This window comes from Bacillus rossius, chromosome 16 (assembly GCF_032445375.1).
Source record: "Bacillus rossius redtenbacheri isolate Brsri chromosome 16, Brsri_v3, whole genome shotgun sequence".
NCBI classification, from domain to species: Eukaryota; Metazoa; Arthropoda; class Insecta; order Phasmatodea; family Bacillidae; genus Bacillus; species Bacillus rossius.
Window position 1 is genome coordinate 33257291 of NC_086343.1, and position 24818 is coordinate 33282108.

General features: G+C 36.7%; 1 protein-coding gene across 7 annotated transcripts in view; it reads right to left on the reverse strand.

The window, feature by feature from the left end:
* Positions 1–24818, reverse strand: part of LOC134540156 (pentatricopeptide repeat-containing protein 2, mitochondrial-like) — a 60528-nt gene that overhangs the window by 8953 nt on the left and 26757 nt on the right. For 4 of the 7 annotated variants that reach the window (XM_063382696.1, XM_063382692.1, XM_063382698.1 and 1 more), the window contains exons 3-7: positions 24051–24153; positions 22249–22443; positions 8036–8227; positions 4265–4375; positions 3866–3973 (exon numbers count right to left, since the gene is read on the reverse strand). In XM_063382696.1, the coding sequence (XP_063238766.1) occupies positions 3866–3973; positions 4265–4375; positions 8036–8227; positions 22249–22443; positions 24051–24153 (709 nt within the window). The remainder of the gene's footprint in view (positions 1–3865; positions 3974–4264; positions 4376–8035; positions 8228–22248; positions 22444–24050; positions 24154–24818) is intronic. The other 3 variants (XM_063382697.1, XM_063382694.1, XM_063382699.1) reach the window with 1 other exon arrangement.

A 24818-nucleotide genomic window follows, 5' to 3' on the forward strand; every position in this document is an offset into this window, starting at 1 on the left:
AAGGGCGAGCGAGCGGCCGACTACCATGTTCACACGCTGCGGCCGGAGGGTTGTTCCTGCATTTAAAGGACGTGGAATGGGTGTTGTCAAGCTCCGACAGCAGTCGACAGGAAGTGGTATCTATTTTTAGATATGCGCTGCCTACGGCAGTACAGTACTCGGCAAGAGAAACGCAGTAACATGCTACTCACCACAAGAAACCCATTTTCTGTCCGATTTTCTTCAGATTTTCGGCAATTTTTTCACAGTTCCTCGAAATCGGGTTGTAATAGAGAGGTGGTCGCAATAAATGGGGTCGCAACAAAAAGGTTTTACTATAGTATCAGAACTTAAAGGCAGTCTCGTAAATTCGTGATATTCCCGACATTCTCGTTACGTTTATACAATTTGGTTTATATATTCGTGAGTTTACGTTTTTCCCTAGTACATTTTAGATTGTCTCCTGCTATAATTACTCAGACTTTTACACGCCTAGGCTTAAATTATTACAGTGAAATTCCGTTACAACGTACTTCAGAATAACGTATCTTTCAGTTCAATGTATTATTTTAAATTCCCGCTCAAAACACCAATGTAAACAATGTAAAAATATTTCACTTTAACATTAAAAACGTATCCTACCTTTCAATACAACGACCATTCTTTTCCAGTTATCAGGAAAATTTTACATGATAGTTACTGATTTTGCGCAGGGGTTCTTTAATATAAATGTACATTACGATTAATTTTTATCACTTTCAAGAATTTTTAACAAGTATAAAACGTAAACAAACATTGTATCAACAATTTATAGAATCATAGTACAGTATAACGCGCCTTTCGTCCTCCTCCATGGATCATACATTTAGTGCACGAGACGATCTAAACAATCGATTGCTGTCTCTCCCCTCTTCAAGACAATTGTTTTTAGCTGCGCCATCTTTTGGTTATTTATAGAGCACGTTTTAAAAGTTTCAATTACCGCAGATACAAACATTAAATAAAAATTATATTTTAAATTATATACAAAATGGAAAATCCAATAATGTTAATTTATGCAGGTTAATTTTTGAACTGTTTGGTGTCACAACATGGCAGACACGCTTTGTTTTGCCACGAAGGTCGGAATGTTGCCTGGCACAGCCATGCTCTCGACGCACGCTACTAGTGCGGGGCTATGGTTATCCATGGATGAGAGGTTTGTTTACGTTTGACGTGGCACGAGGAAAACAATATTGTTGATTGAATACTTTAATCAGGATGGATGGCCAAAAAGATAAAAAGAAACGCAAGCAGTTTACTTAGAAGGAAAATGTGGAAATTTTAAAAGAAGTTGACAAAGACAGGAAAAATGCAGATGTGGCACGGTCGTTTGGTTTAATTCCTACTACACTGTCAACAATAATAAAAGATCGCGAAAAAATTATTAAAATGTATGAACAGTCATCATATCTGCTAGTCGCAAGAGACTTCGCCTAGGAGATGACGAGGGATTGCTATCCCAATAAATGTACATACAGTAGAGCTTCATTATAAAGAACACGAAGGGACCAAAATTATGGCAGTTTGTTATAATGAAGTTCTTTATACCAAAATCACAATGATTGCCTGTTTTGGGGTTTTGAACATAACTCGATCTTGTTAAAAAACAAAGTAGAAAATCTAATACCAATATGAGTGGTACAAGCATCAATTACTTTAACAGCTATACTTTGGGATCAAGATACATACTACATACATACATACATACTAGTATGTATATGTACAATACAGAAATACGTAGGGAAGTTGTTTGCCAAAGCAGTAAGCCTACCTTTGGAATCAAGACAAGCTGTTTGCAAAAATGCTGTAATAAATCAAAAATATAAAATTTAAAAGTTAGGAATTTTTTTTTTACATTTTATTGTCTTCCAAACTGGATCGCTGGGTGAGAATTGTGGATAATGTTGATTTGGAGATACCTAACTTTTTAGCCACATCAGTCTTTTTATTTTCTTTATCTACTGCTTTTAACATTTCAAGTCGTTTCCTAGAAGACATGTTCAGTAGTACGGTTTTTTAAACTATAAAAACAAATGCACCCTACACATATAAAAATAAGTTATACATGTAGTATAGCCACGTTTCTGGGAAGCCTACAACTCACGTAGTTTCGGTTCCCTGCAAGAATTTGCGAAGATTTCCGAAGTTTTGCGTTTTGGTATTAACGCCACTTCAGCCACTAAATCAGAAGATCAAGCATGTTGTGACTAACCTAACACAACCCTTCGATTTTTATAATTTCAATTTTTGAGAGAAATCCGAAGTTGCACGAACGTGCTAGGGAACCGAAACTATGTGAGTTGTGGGCTACCGCACGTTTCTCAAACAATAAACAAGAAAACGACCAGAGATGTGTGTGTAGCAATACTTTATGATGTAGCACTTCGCATCGGTTAAACACGTCGTGCGAGCATAGAACAAAGAGTAATGTCAGCGAACACCACAATGCAGCGCTTTAGTCGCTACACTAGTTTTGTGCATTAATTTCAACACTAGTCCATTGCAGTCATCTATGGCGCGTATCAAAATAAATAAGATGGCAGTTTGTGGGTGAATGGCGACGATTTTATCCGTTTGTCGTTTACCGTGCCGGGAAGAAAAGTGTTCGTTCAAATGAATATTTATAGAATATTTAAAAAATTTGAACGAGAAAATTCGTACTAGTGAAATTTTTTTACGTTATGTTATATGGACGTCTGACGGGACCAAAGGCATAGTTCGTAGTAATGAATTGTTCGCTCTAATGAAGTTCGTTAAAACGGTGTTTTACTGTATCTGCAAAATAGTTTAACCCATTTGTCATTTTGTATATGTAGGCCTAGAATTTAGGCTACTGTATTAAGTTCAGTAATTTTTTTTTTTAATTCTTGTAGTTTTACAAATATTTGCTTCCAAGCTAATGTAACATTTGATCCCCTACTACTTTATTTTTAAAAATTCAAAAATACTACGTTTTAAAGGTAACTTTCAGAATAAAGTACTTTCATTACTAAGTATAAAAGTTGAGGCTTTATTGATGTACTTTATAACGAGATTCTACTGTATATGTTCAGAAATAAAAGGAACTTTTCATGTTATATAATATGTATATTTTGTGATTTAAAATGTTCATTGCCGACTATAACGTTACGTTTTTCACAATGTTTTTTGTCCTACTATGGTTGTTACGTGACGTAAATAGCGGGATGGATTGGACTAAATGGGAACTAAACGGGACCTGAAGAATATAGTGCAAATAACGGGAAAACGTAAATAACGGTAACATAAATAAGAGTTTTCGCTGTATTTGTTTTTTGTTTTAAGCCCTTTTACGAAAAAATTGTTTAAAATTTTCTTTCTCAACCATATACACTGTATCAATTATTTCTTTGCATTCAAGTCTCCCTAATGAAAACATATAGCAGATAAAACAAACCACATTGAATTCTGCCAAGTTGTTCACATTCAATTATTGTTTTTATATTCTTGTCACTCATGCATGATGCAACCTTTCCTATCTTCCAAAGGGTACACTATATAGTTCTGTTTCTAAGCTTCATTTTTAAACTGTAATTTTAGGGGGATAAAAATTGCAACGTGTGTTTTCAGAATAATTTTTAGGCATGAAACATTTGGCAGAGAAGCTTGAAAGCACTCACGGGCTTGCATTACACCTTTACCTTAATTTCTTCACCATTGCTAGGGTTATCACTGGAGTAGATAACAGCACTAGAAGATCCGGCGAGTATCACATTTATCACCCCAACTCACCGACACAAGTATATCCCTGACTAGCAAGCCCCTTAAATGCTGAAGTGCAGCACAAGGATACTTGGCCGAAATTAGACATCTGTCGGATAGTTACCGTACTCTGCAGATGTCCTTGTTCCCGCAGTTGCTTCTCTATCTGTCCGAACTGGTACGACAGCTCCTTGTTGTCTGCCAACTCCACCGACTGCCTCACCTTGTCCAGCTGAAAACACCCGTCGAACAACTACATAAATACATTCCCCTACAGTCACGTCTATTATTTGTGACATACATCTACAAGTAGAGTTGGGCGGAATGCAGTTTTTGGTTACGGAAAATTTTGGGTTGGAAAAGAATCATTTGAGGTTATACACTTAAAAAATTTCCATTCAAATTCAAAGGAAAAATTTTTGTCCCCTCTATTATGTAGGGGCATAAATGTAGTAGTTATACATTTATAGAGGCAGGTAACTTTCAAAGACTGCTAAATACCAAGAAATAAGGACAGTCATACCGCGTCCTGCATGACGGACTGCTTGCGGGCATCGGGATCATCCACCACCAGGATGCTCCTGAGGAGAGGCATCACGTCGTCCGGTCGCCCCAGGTCTGCCAGGGCCGCCATCTGCTCGCAGCGTGTGCTCAATCAGACACTTGGGCAAACTTTACCAAAAGAAACCAACGATGAGCGATGAAGAGCGTGAACACACCATGAATGGTGATTACGATCAACCTCTGGACAAAAATTTATCTGTAGGATATATTTGTTAAGCACATGTTGTCTATGACGTGACTGTTGTATGGTACAAAGGTTATGTTAAGTGTGAATAGGTGAAGCCTGAAACGTATCAATACCAGCTCTTGGCCACAATTTACATTTCTCCTCTCCCAACCAAATGTCATGAAAATTAAACTTCCCTGGAATTTTTATCGCTGATAAAACACTGCAAAATACCAGTTGTATGTGTGCTGAAGACGTCTACCACCAAGTTTTTGAACAATTAAATTTTCACAATAATACACCACAAAATAAAAAGTTTAAAACACATTGGTTTCATAAACACACATCCTTAAAACATGGCTACATCTTATTGGTAGTCTCACTTTTTATCGATAACTTGTTACGCTGAGTCAATTCCGCAATATTTTACTTATTTTTTGCTTCTACTGCGCACAATAATATTGCTGTTAACTGCACAACCATCAACACTTGCCACACAGGCCTGCACCGCAATATTGTCAACATAACGCTTCAATACCCAACATGCCACGCATAAAAAAACACTTGCACAATGAAACATAGTTGATATTTACATTCTTTGAGTACGGTATTTGTTTACATCCAAGTAAGTTTGTTTTTGCTGAGAAGTTGAAAAATAGAATGAAAATTTGAATATAAAATGAAGCTGTAATGTATGATTAAAAATGCCCATGTGTTACTGACAAGCACCCAGAGTTGTAGATTGAAAATGATTTCTCACACTGTAAGGGGTGGAAAAAAACTATGACCAATATGGGCACTTTCGTGACTTATCCGTGATCATGAGATCAATATCGTGATTATCGTGATTTCCGTGACCGGTAGACACCCTGGATAAATCAGGGTTCTAGTGTAAGATTAATATTAACAAATAATTTGACAAAATTTTAACTTTAATTACAAAAAAGTAATATTTGTTACACATTAAAGTAAATTTAATTAATTTTATTTTGTTTGTTCTTGCATCTCTTAAAAGTAACACTTTTTACGTTTATGAAGTTGGCAAATTGCTGTTTTATTTTCATTTTTCTGTTTAGTTCTGTCCCAGACACGCTTACTTGAAATTATTTTATTGTAAAGGTACATCATGTTTCTATTTTGTTGAAATACGCATTGGGAAGCATTTATCTCCATATATGTTGAATAAAACATTACCTTCATCAATAAAAGCAACGTATAGAAATAAAAATAATACACCGAAATATCCAGTTTTAAAAAAAATTGACCTAAAAATAAAACCATAAAAACTGTCTCCTGGACTATTAAAATATTCAATATTAATTTTAAAAAAATTTGCAGAAACCCAATTGGTGCCAATAACATTACAGGGTAAACTATTTTTAGCAGCCAGTTAATATAACCTTGAGGCATTAAACTATAATCATTATAATCATTCCATTTAACTATAATCTTTGTGTTAATAAAACCAAATTTTGTAAATTAAGTGATAGAAAATCATTATGGGCTAAAAACTACTGAAACCAAGATGATGTCTTTCGGTTGCTATCCCTCCCCCTTAAGGATCTGCACGCTGTGTAGAGCTTTTGAAAAAACCACACAATTTGAAAACTGTTCAAGATAGCAGAGCGGTGTCCATTAATGAAAAGCATTTAAAGTAGTGTTGGGCCGATTCCTAAAATATACCGATTCCGATTCCATTTTCGATTCTTAAATTAAAGGGTCGATTCTTCGAATCCGATTCCTTAATTTTTATCTGACAATGTTCAACAGAGTAATATACTAAGAAAAAAAAGGTTGTTTATGATTTTAAAAATGTAATTATGTTGTGTTTCATTTTCTGTGCAGAAATTAACATTATATACAGCTTATATAATGTTAAAAAGTATGTTCATTACCATCAAGTTACGCTACCTTGTATTTCTAGCACAATTTGGCCTTTTAACCTTGCATATAGTTAGACAAAACACGTGTTCAAACACTGCCAATAATCAAAGATGTCTAATGACTTAAATTGTAAATAATGTTATAACTTACAAACTTTAGATACCTTACATTATTAACTCAATTAATTAATTTTAAAAAAAGAGGGTTTGTACGGTTAGGTTAAGAATTTTATTTTCAAGCACAACTAAATAATGATCCAAATAAAATGTCAATATAACCTCGTTTATACATATTTCAAGGGACCATGGCGAAAAAAAATAAAAAAGGGAAATGTAAAAATAAAACTTTATTATCTCATTATGATGGAAATGACAAACAAATATGCACCACACTAAAATAAAATGTCAGAGATGCTTACATTTTAATATATTACCTAGAACTTAATTATCTCACTTGGTGAAAAGAATAAATCCATCCAGTCTTGCAGTTCCTCACAATCGTAAAGAGAAAATAAATTTTCGGTTCTTGAGTAAGAAAGTTCTGTGCAATTTTTAGCATCTCAAAATTTTCACATTTTATGGTGAGATTTTCTTACACAAAATATTTAAACTCTTCTAATAATCGCGTGTTAACATTTAATTCATTTCAGAAATTTATCGGAAACAATTCTGTTAAACTAACACAACTACTTTCAAAAGATTGTTTATGTTTGCCGTTTGGTAATAAAAATTTACGAACGTTTCCGCAGCAATGTTTGGAAATTCAGACTTGCCAACTGCCTTTCCAAAATATATCTAACGTAAAACGAGCATCGCTGAACACGCACAAGAACGCCGATTTAAAGCAATTTGGTTATGTTGCTTTTAAACTTATTTTAATATGGTTGCAATAATCCACTGTGAATTTGGGTAAAATTTCATTCAAAAATTATTTCATTTTAATTCTTTAAAGTTTAATGTGTAGAGATGTTCACGTTCACGTCACCAAAGATTTTGTTCATGGCCGTATGGTTTACCATGGCAGGTAGCACAAAAAAAAATTAGGTTGTTTACAATGGCAAATGTAGCTGCCATGATCAAATAGTTAACGTTTACATTATTTGCCGTTTACATTTACATAATTTTCTTTAAACATTTATGGTTTTGTCTAATTATTTTTGAAGGTTTGCTATTAAATGCAGTGCTGCTGCAACGTAATTTCCTAAAAATGCTTTCGCTTAAAGTGGGAAAGTAGATACTGCATTTGTACAGTAGGGAAAATGGTGGTGCAAGTAAATAAATACGTTAATCACCGTAATTCGTAAATCAGTTCCGTAAAAAAAGATTGTATTATGTAGTTTTAAAAATTATATTTGCATGCATTTTAATATTTTCTTACGTTGCGTAGATTATGTATTTTGCAAAATTAAAAACAATGCAGGAATCGGTCATGGTCGATTCCAAAACCATTGTATTCTGAATCCCACGATTCCAGTGGAATCGGTGGAACCGACCGATTCCGGAATCGGAATCGACCCATCACTAATTTAAAGTCTTAAACTGTAGAGTCAAAAGGGCTAAAATGTGTGTTTTCAGAATAATTTCTAGGAATGAGACATTTAGTAGCAATTCTCGAAAGCACTCAAGGGCCTTCACTACACCTTCAGTCCAGAGCCTGGCGCTAGAAGCATCAGGAACGCACCTTGAGGTTGCGGACGGTGACGTAGTTCTGCTGGCGGACGGAGGACACGATCTCGAGGGTGTACTGAGGGGCGTTCTGGCGGAGCGCGAGGGCGGCCGCGAAGGTGCAGGTGCGTCGCAGAGGCTGGTGCCCCACCTTCTGCAGGTTGTTCCACAGGCTCATGGCGTAGTTCAGGCTCTCCTCCGAGTTCTGCTGCCGGCCAACACACACACACGAGCCAGTGATACACTCACCAACAACCTGCTTGGAAATGCTACTAACACGTCTTATGAGAAAATATTTGTTAACCTGAAACTTATTAGTACACCTTTTGCCTAAAGCATATTTTTTTTTAATAATATTAAGCATCACTGGTTATTCACAAAAGAAAAAATAAAACCTAAAATATTATATCCAAAAGTAATTAAATAGTAAATTCAGCTAAAATAAAACATGCATTAATATACTATATTCATGATTCTCGCAGTATCATTAAAAGAAAATGTCTATTTACAGGCTGTCATGAGATTCAATCAAATAGTACCTCTGAAATTAGAGTCAAATGTGGCTCAAAAATTAATTTTTTGCATTATAAAATGAAAACTTCAAATAAGAAGAAAGCTAATGACTATGCAAATTACAATCAATAACACAGGGTTTGAGCATGATCTGGAAGAGGCGTGGGGGCAGAACAATGGTTGGAGAATGGTGACAGCAAGAAAGTCTGTCTCACGCTTCAGTTGCAGTTCACGGAAAAAATGTGCCCATTCTTGTCAGATTTATACCACCCGGCTTGTTAACATTAGTAGGAATGGGCCAACTGAATCCTCGAATCCCATTGAATCTCCAGTACTCGAAAGCTCTGGGATTCTAGGAAAAATTATTATAATAAAAATATTGGAGTAAAAAAAGTACCGTATTTACCTGAATGCAAGACGACTATTTTTTCTCTCGGCAACGGTAAAAAATTTCACATTCGTCTTGCATTTGAAAATATTTATTTTTGATGGTAGTTTGTCCCACATTTTTAGGCTAATACAATGTGAAATTACTTTTATGGGTACAGGCAATAAATAACTATTAACATTATAATCATTTAATGAAAAATACAGTAAAATTTAAAGCTAATTTGTACGCAAAAAGATTATAAAAAACATCTACGGTACTAGTCGCCATGCTTTGTTTATTTGCGCTCACGCCATAGATAAAGTATGCACGAAAGAAGACGTAAAACCTAGACGGGAGTTGGTAAACCAGGTCATTTCTCATGCTGAAATTTGTAGTACATGATATCTCCACTATGTTGCGAGCGCTGTAACAATTTTAGTAACCCAAAGTGTTGTATACGTTTTAAAAATGTTATTCTATGTAAATGAAATTGTTTATTTTCGTTAATAAACAAATGCGGTTAATTGCGGGAACCTAAAATGGATAGTGTTGAAAGGCGAGGAACTTCAAGTTCTTTTATAAAGAAAGGCTCTCGAACATATCACGATGCAAATTTTAAGCTCATTGTGGTAAAATATGCAGAAGAAAACAACAACAGTGCTGCATCAAGACGTTTTGGCATATCCGAAGCAAACGTGCGACGGTGGCGGTAAAATGTTTATTTATAGCTTGTTATATACTATTTTCTGGTTTATAAAGGTTAAAAAGTTGACCTCGTCTTGCATTCGAGTCGTCTTGCAATCGGGTAAATACGGTAAATAAAAAAATTGACAAAGGCAAAAGTTTATTAGGGTTATTTATGTTTATTTTTTTTACTTATTCCAATACCATTTCCAAAATATTTTTCTTTTAATAAATATATTAAGTAAATCACTACATATGTAGTATAAAACAAAGTTGCTTCCCGCTGTCTGTCCCTATGTATGCTTAGATCTTTTAAACTACGCAATGGATTGTGATGCGTTTTTTTTTTTAATAGCTAGAGTGATTCAAGAGGAAGTTTTATAGTTTATATGTATAATACATACATGCATAATATAGTAGAGAAACACTGATAATTTTACAGTTTTCTAATGTGATGTAAATAAACACATTTTTTTGCGCTTACATTGCAAACGCTGGTTGAACTCTACGAGATAGATCAAAATAATGTACTACAATATTGTACACCTTAAAAAGGTCTACAAAAAAGTCAGTGATGGTATATGTCTATCTCTTAGGGATAACCAACCCACAATAATCCTTTACTTTTTAACAGAAATAATGGCTTATTTATGAAGCGATTTTAAACAATATAGCATTAATCCTTATCCAATTAAGTACCTTATATACATTGTGCATTTCATATAGATCAATATGGCCCTTTACAGCATGTAATTTAAATGAATATTTTTGAAGATATTACAGATTTAAAATGTAGGGACATAGCGGTTGCGGCGGTACCGGCCGGGGGGCCGACAGCGCGTGCCTATAAATAGTGCGTTGAAGGCCGCGCTTCACCCTACAGCACTTTATGATTAGCAGCGATCGCACGCGTTTCTGTATTAGTATCAGCATTGCACCCGCGTGAAGCCGGGCGGGTCGCTAGATTCCAGGTAGAATCGGTGGAATCAAAGCACCAAAGAATCGACATGCCCATCCCTAATATATATAAAAAAAAGTCCTAAAACTAGTTTACGAGGTAGCTATGGACACCCTGAATATTTTTCATGCGTATAAAATTGTTTGAATACTAAAGTAGGCCTGTGCGAATACTAGTTTTTTGATACAAATCAAATATCAAATTTTTTAAATATTCATGAAGTTTAATTAAATTTAAAATATCGTTCTCGGCAAAGCTGTATTACACTTATCTTATAAAATACAGGACTGAAGTGGGGGGAAAAAAAAGTTTAACATTTGTAATGTCTCAACTGATTAAGTGACTAACCAAAAGCGTCCTATGGATAACATCATTCAATAAAATATTATAAAACAACCATGCATAATATTAATTAGTGGTGCACCGATGCGGATACCGATGAATCGTAATCGGCGATTATGGGTACTTACCGATTAATCGTAATCTGCGATTATCTTAACGATTACATTGCCGATTATTTACGTCCCGGCGTAATTAAGTAGGTTTTTACCGTGTAATATTTTGTTACACAATTTTTAGGATGAAATATGGTAATATTTGTATATATGACAAAATTCATCTAACTCTGTCATATCATAATTACAGATATTTCGTTAAGTTTAATAAATCTCATTGCCTCGAACAATAAAATACATTTTTCCTACACGTTTATTTAAATTTAGTCTTTTGTTTAGTGGCCTTGTACATTACCTATAGCCAGAGACGTAAAATATATGGCACACAATCAAAATACCACAAACAGTTGCAATGGATTCTATGACAATCGATCTTTTCGAGTCGTAGTAGCGGTTCAAAATCGTGGTTCCGATACCTTCTATAGAGCATCCCACTCTTAAATTGCAGTGTGGAAGTAAATGGGCGCATTCTCTCTCTCTAACACACGCCGATTACCGTTAACGCTGTCCTTGTTTCTTCGTGCGTTGTTGCCAAACATCAAACTAAACTAAAATTTTAATTTTTGGACCAAGCTTTTTTTCATATTGTATAGCATCAAAATGCGCACCAGGCAATGCTTATTTTGAATACTTTACAATATTTTAAGTGTCTGAAAAAATAAAAAACATAAATTATTCACTGCAAACTGTTTAGAAGTATTCCGAGATGTTTCACATAAAAAAAAAAAAAAAACAACCTACATGTGTATTTCATTCAGATTTTTTTTAATAATAAATTAATGCCTTAGGACGCCACCGAACAAATGTTAAGACAAAAACTGTACAGGTTTCACTTAAATAATTTTTTTAATATATTGAAATGCATTTTCTCACAAACTGACACATCAAAAAGTTTACCAGCGGAAAACCTTTTTTCTATTGAAGATAGATGGGGGACGAAAGCGTGAAAAATGTTCACAATGAATTGAATTAGTTTTTAAAAGCAGCTCGATCTCAATTGCGTCTACTGTTTCCGAGGAAATAGCTGTTAAAGATGTGTCTTATCAGTACAAGAGCGCGCTGCAATAGAGGTTTCTCTCACAAGCTGCCGTCGTAAGAGGAAACAGGGTCGTGTGCAAGCAATTTCAAATACATGGCTTCCTTAGTCAACCATGTATTTCCTTAGACACGCATTTCTGAAAACCAGCCTGCCAGTTAGTATCGCGTCTCGCGACGAAGCAACGCGTTGTGTCCAGTGACTCGTTACAGTTCTAATTTTGACAAATTTAACATACGTGATATTATTTTCTACATTTATTTTTATTACGTACATATAAAATATGGAAGATAGAACACCGAAAATAAATTATATCGGTAGGCTACGTGGGAGGGAGCACAAGTTGTGTTGAATGTATTTGAGTATTTTTCAAAAAATATGAGTGTGTGCAATGCAATTAAGGAAGCTTACCATTCTTCTGGTCAGCTCTGTTCTACTCTTATGGAAGGGGTATCAACATTGGTCAGCGGTAGCGATAGTGATTAAAAGGTATGTGATGATATTAATTTCTTAATCAAGTTAACGTTACATTTATCGTATAAATTCCCATGAATTAAATGTGTGTGAACAGATTCTTGTTGTAAGTTAAAGTTAAAAAAAAATTCCTTATCGGCACAGTCTAAAGGCGCAGGAAGATTTTGATGATTATATTTCTTTACATTAGAACAAAACGGGATTTTTATATCCTTACACCCATATTTTCTTCTTCCCCTTGCAGTAATGGTTGTTACAAAAATATTTTAATCGAATCTTGAACATAATATGTAAAATGTATTAAATAAATTCGGAGGAATTTAATAGCAATCATGGTACAAAATTTTGAATTATTTTTCTATCCTTCTCAACACCAAGCATCTTATCAAACATTGTTTTAGACAAAGTTTTGGAAAATAATTATGATATTTACAAACATTTTAAACAGATTTGATAAGGTGTCTACTAAGGCAGTTACGTTTTTTTTGTCCGGTGAAAATATTTTTCGAACCCATGCAGTTATGGCTGGTCGTATCAAAAATTTATTTCGAAAACATTTTTTGGCATTAGGTACTCCGAGTTATCATACGTTAAAACGGATGCGATATTATTCATATTATGGGAGTTGTTGCAATTTTTTTTGTTTTTCAAAAAATCTTCCCCATTTTGACCCAATTGTTCGGATTTTTCCCATAACTTACTCGACCGAGAATTTCCATTACCGTATTTTATTTATCATTTTGGACATGACTTGTCCAAAAATATGGCATCTATCGCGTCCATGAAAATGATATATATATATATATATATGGGATTTTTATAACATAAAAGAAAACTATAAGAAATTTTTGTCTACAATAGGTAGTTTTTATTTGAAATTTACATAAAAGTGGCATTATTACAAATTTATTTGTGTAATAGTATAAAGTATTATAAATTACGATATGTTTTCTTAAAATGCTTCTTGTTCGATCTGAATTACAAAGACACACATCTCCTGAAATTCGTAATGTGTTAGAGATTTGGCAACAGCGCGCGCCATAAGCCGTGTACTGCAATCAAAGAGTGGGACGGGCTATAGTTTTTATCACTGCATTTTACAAACTCGTTATGGGCGTCTTTAGTAACATTATCCGTTTGTTATTTGTATGACGTGAAAAGTGAAAAAGTATTTATAATTTTATATATTCAGTCAACATTAATAAAATCACATGTGCTAGTATTGGTTATTAGTCATTTTTATATAATTATAGTGAGATGGCGAGTAGGGAGAAAAAAAGTGAAGTGTGGAAACATTTTTCTATAAACTCAAGTGAACAAAATAAAGCAGCATGTTTACATTGCTAAACGGTAATTTCTTGATGCAACCTTATGTGATAGTCAATAATAATGCTAGTTTTCCGCAACAAAAACTTACCCATTGTAAATTACAATTGTTAGACTGTAGTTCAAGTTGTTTACAATAACAAATATAAATAGAAGTTAATTTAATTTAATTTACATTTTGCAATGACTTAATAGTGTATTTTATATATTTTTATACTGTTATTATAATTGTATTCTCGATTTTACCTAATCTTGTTATTACATTCACATGGGAATAAAAATTTTTGTGTGCATTATTACACTTAATTTCATTATAATCGGTAACTTGTCGCGGCCTCGTCTCTGGTGAAGATGTGGAGACGGGGTGGACGTCGCTCGGTCGTTCAGTTGTTGTGTTGTTTGCCCGGCGCCAGCTCTTGGGTAGAGCAGCCTCACACTCTGAGGCGGGAGTGGACCGTTCGGCCCAGTGCAGCTGACCGAGGACGTGCTGACAAGGAGTAGCTAGCAGGAAGATTGGGTGTAGAAGAGAGGGATGCCCGCGGTCTCACGAAGAGTCGCTAGCGGATGGGTGGGCAGAGAGAGGTAGAATGAGAGAGAGAGAGAGAGAAGGAAGCCCGCGGTCTCACTAAGAGTCACTAGCTGAGGAGAATGGGACAGAGGTAGAATGAGAGAGAGAGAGAAGGAAGCCCGCGGTCTCACGAAGAGTCGCTAGCTGAGGATAGGAAGGTGAGGAAGGCAAGCCATTAATACCACTTTTACCTGTGTCAATATTTATTCTCCCAGGTTGGCTGGGAGAGGAGAGCTTACAACAGTGTTTCTTCTCCCAGATTGGCTGGGAGAGGAGAGCTGTCTAGGCTTGTTAGCCCGCACAATATATGCAAGTTTCTTCTAGAACCATTTGTGTTAAAGTTTTACATATTTCTGTCTCTTTTGATCTTTTGCATTTTACAATATTATTTCCACATCTACAAAACATACTTCCAATATACACTTAATAATCTACCTTAATATTTACAATAATAACATATATAAAATAACTATAATACATTGTCTCTTTATATTTACAACTGCCACCTGGTGATGAGTGGTGGCACTACCAGGGCCATGGCTGGAGTGTTGCGCCGCGGACAGGATTGTGACCCGGGTTTTTTGTTTAATAAAGAGGAGGTACGACGTCAAACTGAATCGGTATCTGCCGATTATTGCTCTCATTATCGGTAATCGAATCGGTAATCGGTAAAGTCATATCGGTGCACCACTAATATAAATACTGAGGGCTCATAAAATCAAACGGAGCGCCATTCTTTTTTTTTTGAATAACCAACTTTATTCAAGCGTAACATATACAACAGAACACAATGAAAACTAAATATTTTCAAGAGCGAATCTTAGGCTTCCAATGTTTCAAAGCTTTGAAACAATGCGAAGCTTCACATCAGAATCAGACGCAAAGCTTTGCAGCACAACCGAAGCTCCAAATACAGTGTTTTCTCGGATAATCGTTGCACTTTTTATTCTAAAATCAAGTCTGAAAAGTAGGGGTGCGACGATTATGCGGGAAAAAAAATTTTTTGTTAGATAAAGTTATTCATAAAAACATAACCAATTCATGGAAAAAACGTTTATTTAAAACGTGAAGTATAAAAGAGCAAGCCAAACAATTTAAATGAATAAGTCATGCAACAAAAACCTTTCAATTTCAAATAGAAAAATAAAATCTGTGAACAAATGCAAGCCGAACGAACGCGTAACTATCGCCGTACACACACCACAAAAGAGTGCGGGCTATCAGATGTAGTTAACTCGGCACTCGACAGAGAGCGCACGCTGCATGCACTCTGCGAGATATCGATATTCGGCTGCGTGTGCGCGCTCTATACGGGAAGCAATGTAACCAAACAGTAATGATTGCAATGAGCGCTGGCTACATTTTTGTAAGCGGTACACCGCGGCGACGCAGACGAAAAGATGAACGTTATAACGTTTAAAAACATTTTTTAAAAGAAAATTTACACATCGGACAACTACATATTTCCGTTAATCAAATAAGTAAGAGGTAATTTCCGAATAAATATTAGATTTCTATTTTAAAATACATCGTTTTATACGGAAAAAATAACCACACAAATCTATCAGAATCTAATAGTGCAATCAATAATGGTGATGGACAGACTGTACTGGTAGAAGAGGGTCAGGCAGGGGAGGATTGAAACCGGTTTTGAAGGGTAGCGGACAGAGGGGTGCCGTGAAGCGGGAGCCGCAGAGCTTTCGAGGGGACAGTGTGCTTGAAGGCTCTGCGTGTGACTGTGCACAGAGATGCCCAGTAAATATTACACTGAGCAATGTTGTTATCATTTCACAGCCCTGCATTACAGTAAGCTTGCAACATTTTGGTCCTCCGGGCCGGATCGGTACGACAAGTGAGTGTTTACCGGTTCCGCGCACTATGAAAACACGACTAACAATACAGTGGCGTAATTTATACAAATGTAACGAACAGTCATTGTGTTTGTGTAAGAGACTTGGTGCAGTTTGGGAGCTTCCCGTGTTACGTCATCGCAATCATTCCCGGTCGCGTCCGCGCATGTTTCCGGCGAGGCACGAGCCGTAAAAACGCAACTACGCGCGCATCTGAACTAGCTTTCATCCGCGACAAGTATTCCCAGCAATAGAGTGCAAATGCCAGCAGACGAAGTATAATTTGGACTACTACAGGGGTTCTTCAGGTTCAACATTGAACAGAGACAGGTTAGTCAGACATCATGACAGGCCTCCCTTGTCCCTACTAATCCTTCTACTCATATCCATTGTATATTGTATGTCGATTTTCGACCATGGATGAGGATCAGTGCAAACGACTTAAGAAACAACGCGCTGTGTACAAGGGTTCATTGACTCGTATGCAAACCTTTGCATCCAATTACAGTGAATCTCAGAACATTGGTGAGATTCTAAGTAGATTACAGGCACTTCCCGACTTATGGTCACGGTTTGACGATGTACAATTAAAATTGGAATTGGATGATGAAGAAACTGACCATAGTGAACACAGAGCGGAATTTGAAGCTATGTTTTATCATGTTAAGGCCCACTTAGAAACATTTATGACACTCAGTTCAACAGATAAATCTACCCATGGCAAACCAAATTATTTACATCTCCCTGCAGTCAATCTGCCTACATTTTCTGGTGATTTTGCAACATGGGTACAATTCAGGGACACATTCAAGGGTTTGATCGTTGGCAATAAATCTCTCCCAGAAGTACAGAAACTTCACTACTTGATTTCTTCATTGAAAGGTGAAGCACTTGAAATGGTGCAAAATTTGACTATTTCCGACGAAAACTTTCAAGTGGCATGGCAGTTACTAAACCAGCGTTATAACAATCCCAAGCTTATTGTGGCCAAATATGTAACCGAACTGTTAACACCACCAAAAGTAACCAAAGAGTCAGGACCACAATTACGACAGCTCGTTAGCCATGTCAGGCATAATCTAAATGCTATAACTAGTCTCAAGACTGACACACCACTTCATGAAACCCTGCTCATACATATATTGCTTGATCATACAGATATCAATACAAGAAGGGAGTGGGAACACGAAACTGCATCTTGTGAATTTCCTTCCCTTGAGAGACTGTTGGGATTTCTGGAAAAGCGATGCCAGGCACTGGAACTTATTCAGTCAAGTCAAAATGCAAGGTTCAATAATGCCTCCAGTGTCACTTCAAATGATTCCAAAATCAAGTATGCTAGCACTTCTAGAAATACTAATATTTTTGTGGCAACTAACACTGATAATTGCCCATTCTGTAATCAGAATCATTCACTTTACAAATGTAGTTCATTCGCAGAAGCCAGTGTAGAAGAGAGATACGAATATGCAAGGCATCTCATCATGAAGCAAAATGTTGGTCTGGCCATTGTGGAAAATGCACAAAAAGGCACCACACACTGCTACATCGAGAAAATCAAGAAACCCGCCAGAATCATAACAATAAAATATCATACCTAGAGAACAGCACTGCATCAACACAAGAATCTGGCATTGGCAATGCAAATAGCCTAAGGGGCTCAACAGCAAGTTATTGTAGCTTGAAAATCAGAAGTACCACTCATGTTTTACTGTCAACAGCCATAGTTAAGGTATGCGACAGTTCAGGAAAGCTGCACCTGTGCCGTGCCCTACTTGACTCAGCATCACAAAGCAACTTCATAACAGATTCATTAGCCAAGTTACTTAATCTACGGCGGTCATACGACAGAATGCCCATACATGGAATCGGTAATGTCCTGGCTCAAGCAACTCATAGTGTAAACATTGAGCTGCATTCTAACACTAGCAACTTTAGGACAAATCTCAACTGTGCAATACTGCAAAAAATAACTGACAATGTTCCAGCAGTATCCATAGACACCCAAGGCTGGAACATTCCTCATGATGTTGTGCTAGCCGATGATAAGTTTGATCAGCCAGGAAGAATTGATCTTCTGATTGGAGCTGAGCTTTTCTGTCATTTGTTAAAGGGGGATAAAAGAACCAGGACAGGTTATTATCCAGTACTTCAAAACACAGAGCTAGGTTACATCCTATCTGGACGTGTTAAATCACATAACACAAAGGTTCCATCTTCACATTCTAAGTCTTTCCTTTCCAGATGTGACTTAACACTGGACAGGAGACTTCAAAAATTTTGGGAAATAGAAGAAGTTAATCAAGCACTAGGCTCAAAGGAAGAAATTCAGTGTGAGGAGCACTTCATAAACCACATCACTAGGGACTCCAATGGCAGGTACACAGTCAGATTACCACGTTGTCAAGATGAACTTAAATTGGGTGACTCGCATGATCATGCACTTAGAAGGTTGCAGCAATTGGAACATCGTTTACACAAGCAACCAGAACTTCGTACTGAATACAATAAATTTATGGAGGAGTATGAGATGTTAGGGCACATGTCAGAAATAAAGGATACGAGTAGAAATGAAAATATGGCATATTATCTTCCCCATCATGCAGTGGTAAAGGCATCAAGTTCAACAACAAAAACACGGGTAGTTTTCGATGCATCTGCAAAAACCACAACAGGTGTATCCCTCAATGATACACTTCTGGTTGGTGCAACCATACAGCAGGACTTGTATTCAATAATCGTGAGATTCAGAACACATGCAATAGCCTTTACAGCAGATATTGAAAAAATGTATAGACAGATCAACATTCATCCTAATGACACCAGACTTCAGCGAATCTTATGGAGAATATCTCCAGATGATCTAGTCAAGATCTATGAGCTTCAAACTGTAACTTATGGCACAGCTTCTGCGCCATTTTTGGCTACAAGGTGCCTGCAGCAGCTTGCTGTAGATGAATGTCACCAGTACCCTAAAGCAGCAGAAATATTAAAGAGGGATTTTTATGTAGATGATGTACTCTGTGGGGCTAACACAGTAGAAGAGGCACTTAGCATACAAGATCAACTGATCAAACTTCTTAACTCTGGTGGCTTTCCCTCGAGAAAATTTTGTTCTAATCACCCAGCTGTTCTAGAAGCAATTTCACCAGAGTACAGAGAAAATCAAGCACTGCACTCATTTGAAACTTCAGATGAAGTAAGAACTCTTGGTCTATTGTGGCAGCCAGTGACTGACACATTTCATGTAGCAACGAATAATAAAGGACCAGCTATGAGAACACATGATCAGTTAAGTGGTACAACAAAGCGCATGATATCTTCAGCAGTTTCATCCATATTTGATCCTTTGGGACTGATTAGTCCAGTGGTCATTTGTTTCAAGATATTTCTACAAAAACTTTGGTCCCTCCAGTTAGGTTGGGATGAAATCATTCCACCAGAATTTACATTGCAGTGGCAAAGGCTCTATATGAGACTAGCAGCTGTCAGAGACATCGAAATCGATAGACACGTACTTGTCAGTGGTATAAACTGTGATGTGCAAGTTCATGGGTTCTCAGATGCCAGCGAACAAGCATATGGGGCCTGTCTGTACCTAAGATCTGTTTCCAGTTGTGGTAATGTGGCAGTGAAGTTACTGGTTTCCAAATCTCGGGTTGCTCCAGTTAAACACACAACTCTTCCTCGATTGGAATTATGTGGTGCAGTACTACTTGCAGACCTTTTAAGCAGGACATTGCCAGTTCTAGAACTCAGTGTTTCCAGTATCACACTTTGGTCGGATTCCACAATTGTCCTGTCCTGGTTAGACTCACCAGCTGCAAGATGGAAATCATTTGTTGCAAACAGAGTAGAACATATTCAGGATTTAACCAATGGATGTCAATGGAGACATGTAGATCGCAAGACAACCCTGCTGACTTAATCTCTAGAGGAGTTGATCCAGAGACATTGCATCACTTACATCTGTGGTGGCATGGTCCATCATGGCTTCTGCAGCAACCAGATGCTTGGCCCTGTACAGCCAGCAAGGATCAAGACAAAAATACTCCAGAACAACGAATGCCAGTGATCTCTGCAATGGCAACAAAACCAACCATGAACTGTTTTCAAAACATTCTGAGAGACTTTTCCTCACTAGCTAGACTGAAAAGAGTAATTGCATACGTCCAAAGATTTGCATACAATGCAAGACATACAGTGAACCAAAAGACAGGCTTCTTGACAGCTGAAGAGTTACAGAAATCTTTGCAAACCTGCATCAAAATTGCACAACATGAGGAGTTTCTAAAGGAAATAAATGACTTAAAGGAAATTAATGTAGTCAACTCTAAAAGTGAGTTAAAGGACTTGAATATCTTCATTGACACAAAGGGGTGCTTACGTGTGGGTGGACGTTTACATCATTCGGAGCTGCCTTTCGGTAACAAGCACCAACTTATCCTGCCACCCAAACACCACATTACAAGACTCATAATTACAGCTGAACACAAACGTCTGCTACATACGGGGCCTCAACTTTTGATAGCATCATTGCGCCAGGAGTTCTGGATACCAAAAATTCGTCAAAATGTGCGCTCTGTCATCCACAAGTGTGTGACATGTTCAAAACTGAAGGGAGTTGTTACCCAACAACTGATGGGCCAATTACCAGCAGCAAGGGTTCGGTCTGCTCGTGCATTTCTGAACACTGGTATTGACTATGCAGGACCCCTGGCAGTTAAATCTGATAGTGTCAGGAGCAAATCTGTGGTCAAGTGCTACATAGCTGTTTTTGTCTGCTTGGCAACAAAAGCAATCCATTTAGAACTGGTCAGTTCTTTTACGTCAGAGGCTTATTGCGGCACTCCGGCGGTTTATAGCTCGCCGAGGCAAGGTGTTAAATCTTTATAGTGACAATGCTACCAACTTTGTTGGTGCTAACAAGGAACTACAACAACTTCGGAAACTTTTCTTTAATGATGAATCCAGCCAAATGCTACATGGGTTTGCATCATCAGAGGGTATCACATGGCACTTTATTCCCCCAAGTTCCCCTCATTTTGGTGGGCTATGGGAGGCTGGAGTGCGATCATTGAAGCATCATTTGAGAAGGGTGGCAGGAAAATCCCTTCTTACCTTTGAAGAGCTGACCACATTGCTCGCTCAAATAGAGGCATGTCTCAATTCCAGGCCACTGACAGTGTTGTGCGACGACCCTAATGACCCTAGTTACCTTAGTCCTGGACATTTCCTAATTGGTTGTCCACTCATGTCCTTTCCTGAGCCTGATGTGTCTGACTTACCAATGAAGCAGCTATCCAGGTGGCAACATGTTCAAAGGTTATCTCAACAGTTGTGGACCCATTGGTCTAAAGACTATCTGAACTCGCTACAACAAAGAAGTAAATGGCAGTCTAAGAATGCCAACATTCAGTCAGGAATGGTGGGCCTTGTCAAGGAAGACAACATGCCTCCTCTTGGATGGCGACTAGCAGTTGTCCAGGAGACATTTCCTGGAACTGATGGTGTAGTAAGGGTGGTGAATGTAAAAACTTCCAGTGGCATCTTGAAGCGACCTGTTCAAAAACTTGTGATTTTACCTACAGACTAGTTTTTGTGAGTTTGTTCTCAACAAATTGTGTGTACTTAGCATTTTAAATTTGAAACCAAAGGTTTCAAGGGGGCGGAGAATGTTTGATGTTGAGTATCAATAATGGTGATGGACAGACTGTACTGGTAGAAGAGGGTCAGGCAGGGGAGGATTGAAACCGGTTTTGAAGGGTAGCGGACAGAGGGGTGCCGTGAAGCGGGAGCCGCAGAGCTCGCGAGGGGACAGTGTGCTTGAAGGCTCTGCGTGTGACTGTGCACAGAGATGCCCAGTAAATATTACACTGAGCAATGTTGTTATCATTTCACAGCCCTGCATTACAGTAAGCTTGCAACAATATGGGTGCGACGATGATGCGATAAAAGAGGGTAAAGTGAATGGCAACGTGGACAGACTCCTCACCATCTTGTAGCAGGCGGCGAAGGCGAGCAGCGTCACGTTGCGAGGGTAGCGGGCGTTCTGCAGCTGCTTCTCCGTCACGGCCTCGAACACCTCCAGCACCTCCTTGTACTTGTGGTTGATCAGCAGCAGGTCCATCAGCACCTGGTAGCTGACCAGCTGGTCGAAGAATCCGTCCAGCTCCGGCTTCCGGAACACCTGCGGCCGACCACGCTGCCTGACCGGCACCCACCTGGCGTCTAGCTCCAGCACCAACCATGGGTTACACTACCGTCAGATATTACCACACAGTTTTATTTTGTACTTCAATTATTTTTCTGAATTTATGCTTCTTTTGTCGTAGGCACACCATCGAATCCATTAAAATTATTTGTAAATATTATAATTTTTATCTCAAACTTTTGGCTGAAACAATGTTTGATAATATGAGCCATTGCTGCAAGGGGTTGAAAAAAAAACAAGGGTAGAATTTTTAATAATTCATAACCGTATCATATACACTATCAAATTCATTTTAATTTATTGTAACACCTTTAATTATTATCTACAACTTGTGTATGAAATAATTTTCTATACGACATACAATGACAGGAAGGGGTGGAATAAATAGGGGTTTAAACACACAAAAATTTGTATATCCTTATTAGACATACTATCAAGTCTATTCAAATAGTTTGCCAATCTTATAGTTTTTATCTGAAACCTTTGTCTGTAACAATTTTTTTTATAAAACAAACCATTATTGCTAGGGGTTGGAAAAAGAAGAAAAAAAAAATTCCTTACCATGTACACTACCAAATGCATTATAATTTTTGTTTAACTTTCTAGATATTGACTAAAACTATTTTTTTAAATAAATTTTTATCTAACAACCATTACTGCCAGGGGCGGGAAAGTAAAAAAAATGATCATTACTTTTGTTAACAGATTTACTATCAAATCCGTTATGATTTATTGTATAAATTCTAAACTTCACATAAAACTTTGTCTAAAACAATTTTTGATGTAACGTATTGTTATCATAAAAACAGGGGTTGAAATTTAAAAAAATCTTAATTTTCTTAGTATCAAATTCATTTGAATTTATTTTAAACTGTCTTATATTGTTTTAAACCTAAGTGTAAAGAAAATTTTTATATGACCACATTATTATTGTAAGGGATAAAAAATAGTGTTTGAAGGTAAAAAAAATTAAATAATTACCTTATTTGGCATATAATATGACATTTGTTCCAAGTTATTCAATGCTGGATCATTGAGTTAAAAAAACGTAATATTTTTGTTGTTCAGTAAATGAGCAAATATTAAATCAATTATTTAATATTAGAGAACATAAATATGTTATGTACATTAAGTTCTTAAAATGTTCCAAAAGTTTAAAGGATTTTCCAAAATATTTCCAGGAGAAATAGGTACTTCTAAATCTACCTACGCCGGTAGACTGTGCCGAAAGGGATTTTTTGAGTTATAGACAATTTTCCAAAGTTTTAAAATCCCCAACTTGCCCAAAAAATTGATACTATGACTAAAAAAATATAAAAAAATGCTATTCGAGAAAAAATCTTTGCATGTGCATATATATACACACATACATATATTATGTATATGTATATCTATGGCTCATAGTTAAAAATGATTAGTTATGATTACTCACTACAAAGACATAAACAATAACTGATGCTAATTCGCATCCAGTAGTCAAATTGCGTAATGCGATCCACAGAAACTGTGCAATGCCATCTACGCACGTGCTTGTGATTCCACGTGGAGACGCCTCAGCACACGACGTGGCCACGCCGACTCACCTCTAACGCCAAGTCGGGCTCGTTCACGTAGTAGAACATTCGCATGATCACCGGACCAAAGATGAAGCTGCCGAACCTGAGGTTCTTGTTCTGCTGGTAGAACCTGCACCATGCCACACCAGTCAATGAGAACTATAGGGCGTCCGCGAGTACTCGTTAATTTTAAATTATATTACAACAATTCTATATCTGACTCAACATTTTGGTTCAAATAATTATTAAGATCATATTTTACCAATAGATATATAATACAAAATAGAAAAAAAGAAATTTACATTTATTATCGGTCACAAATGTCCGAAACATCACACTAAAAACTTCTTTTAACAGAAATTTTTATTTGTCAGCAACATATCAAAAAGATTACGTCACAAGTAACAAATAATCAGTGATAATGATTAAAATATGCTAAAAGTACTCTTTATCTGTATGTTTAATTAGTTTGTACAACAATCCCTTTGCAGGTTCTACATTTTCTTTCATTTAACACATTTATGTTATGGTTCTATAGAAGGTTTGTCTAGCATGTACTTCTATTTCATTATTTTTTTTTAAATTATGCAACAAGTTTTCTTTTGAACATACGCCATTGCAGTTTTGCACTTTTATCATGGAAAAAAAATTTCAAGAATGCAAAATAATAAAATTGAAAACATAAACTGACAGAGAAATGCCTAAATCAGTTGATGGTGAACAGGTGTACAACAAGAACGTCACAATTGTTTCGTCATACAAAACCGTGTTCATCAGTGCTGTGGTTGCTGTGTT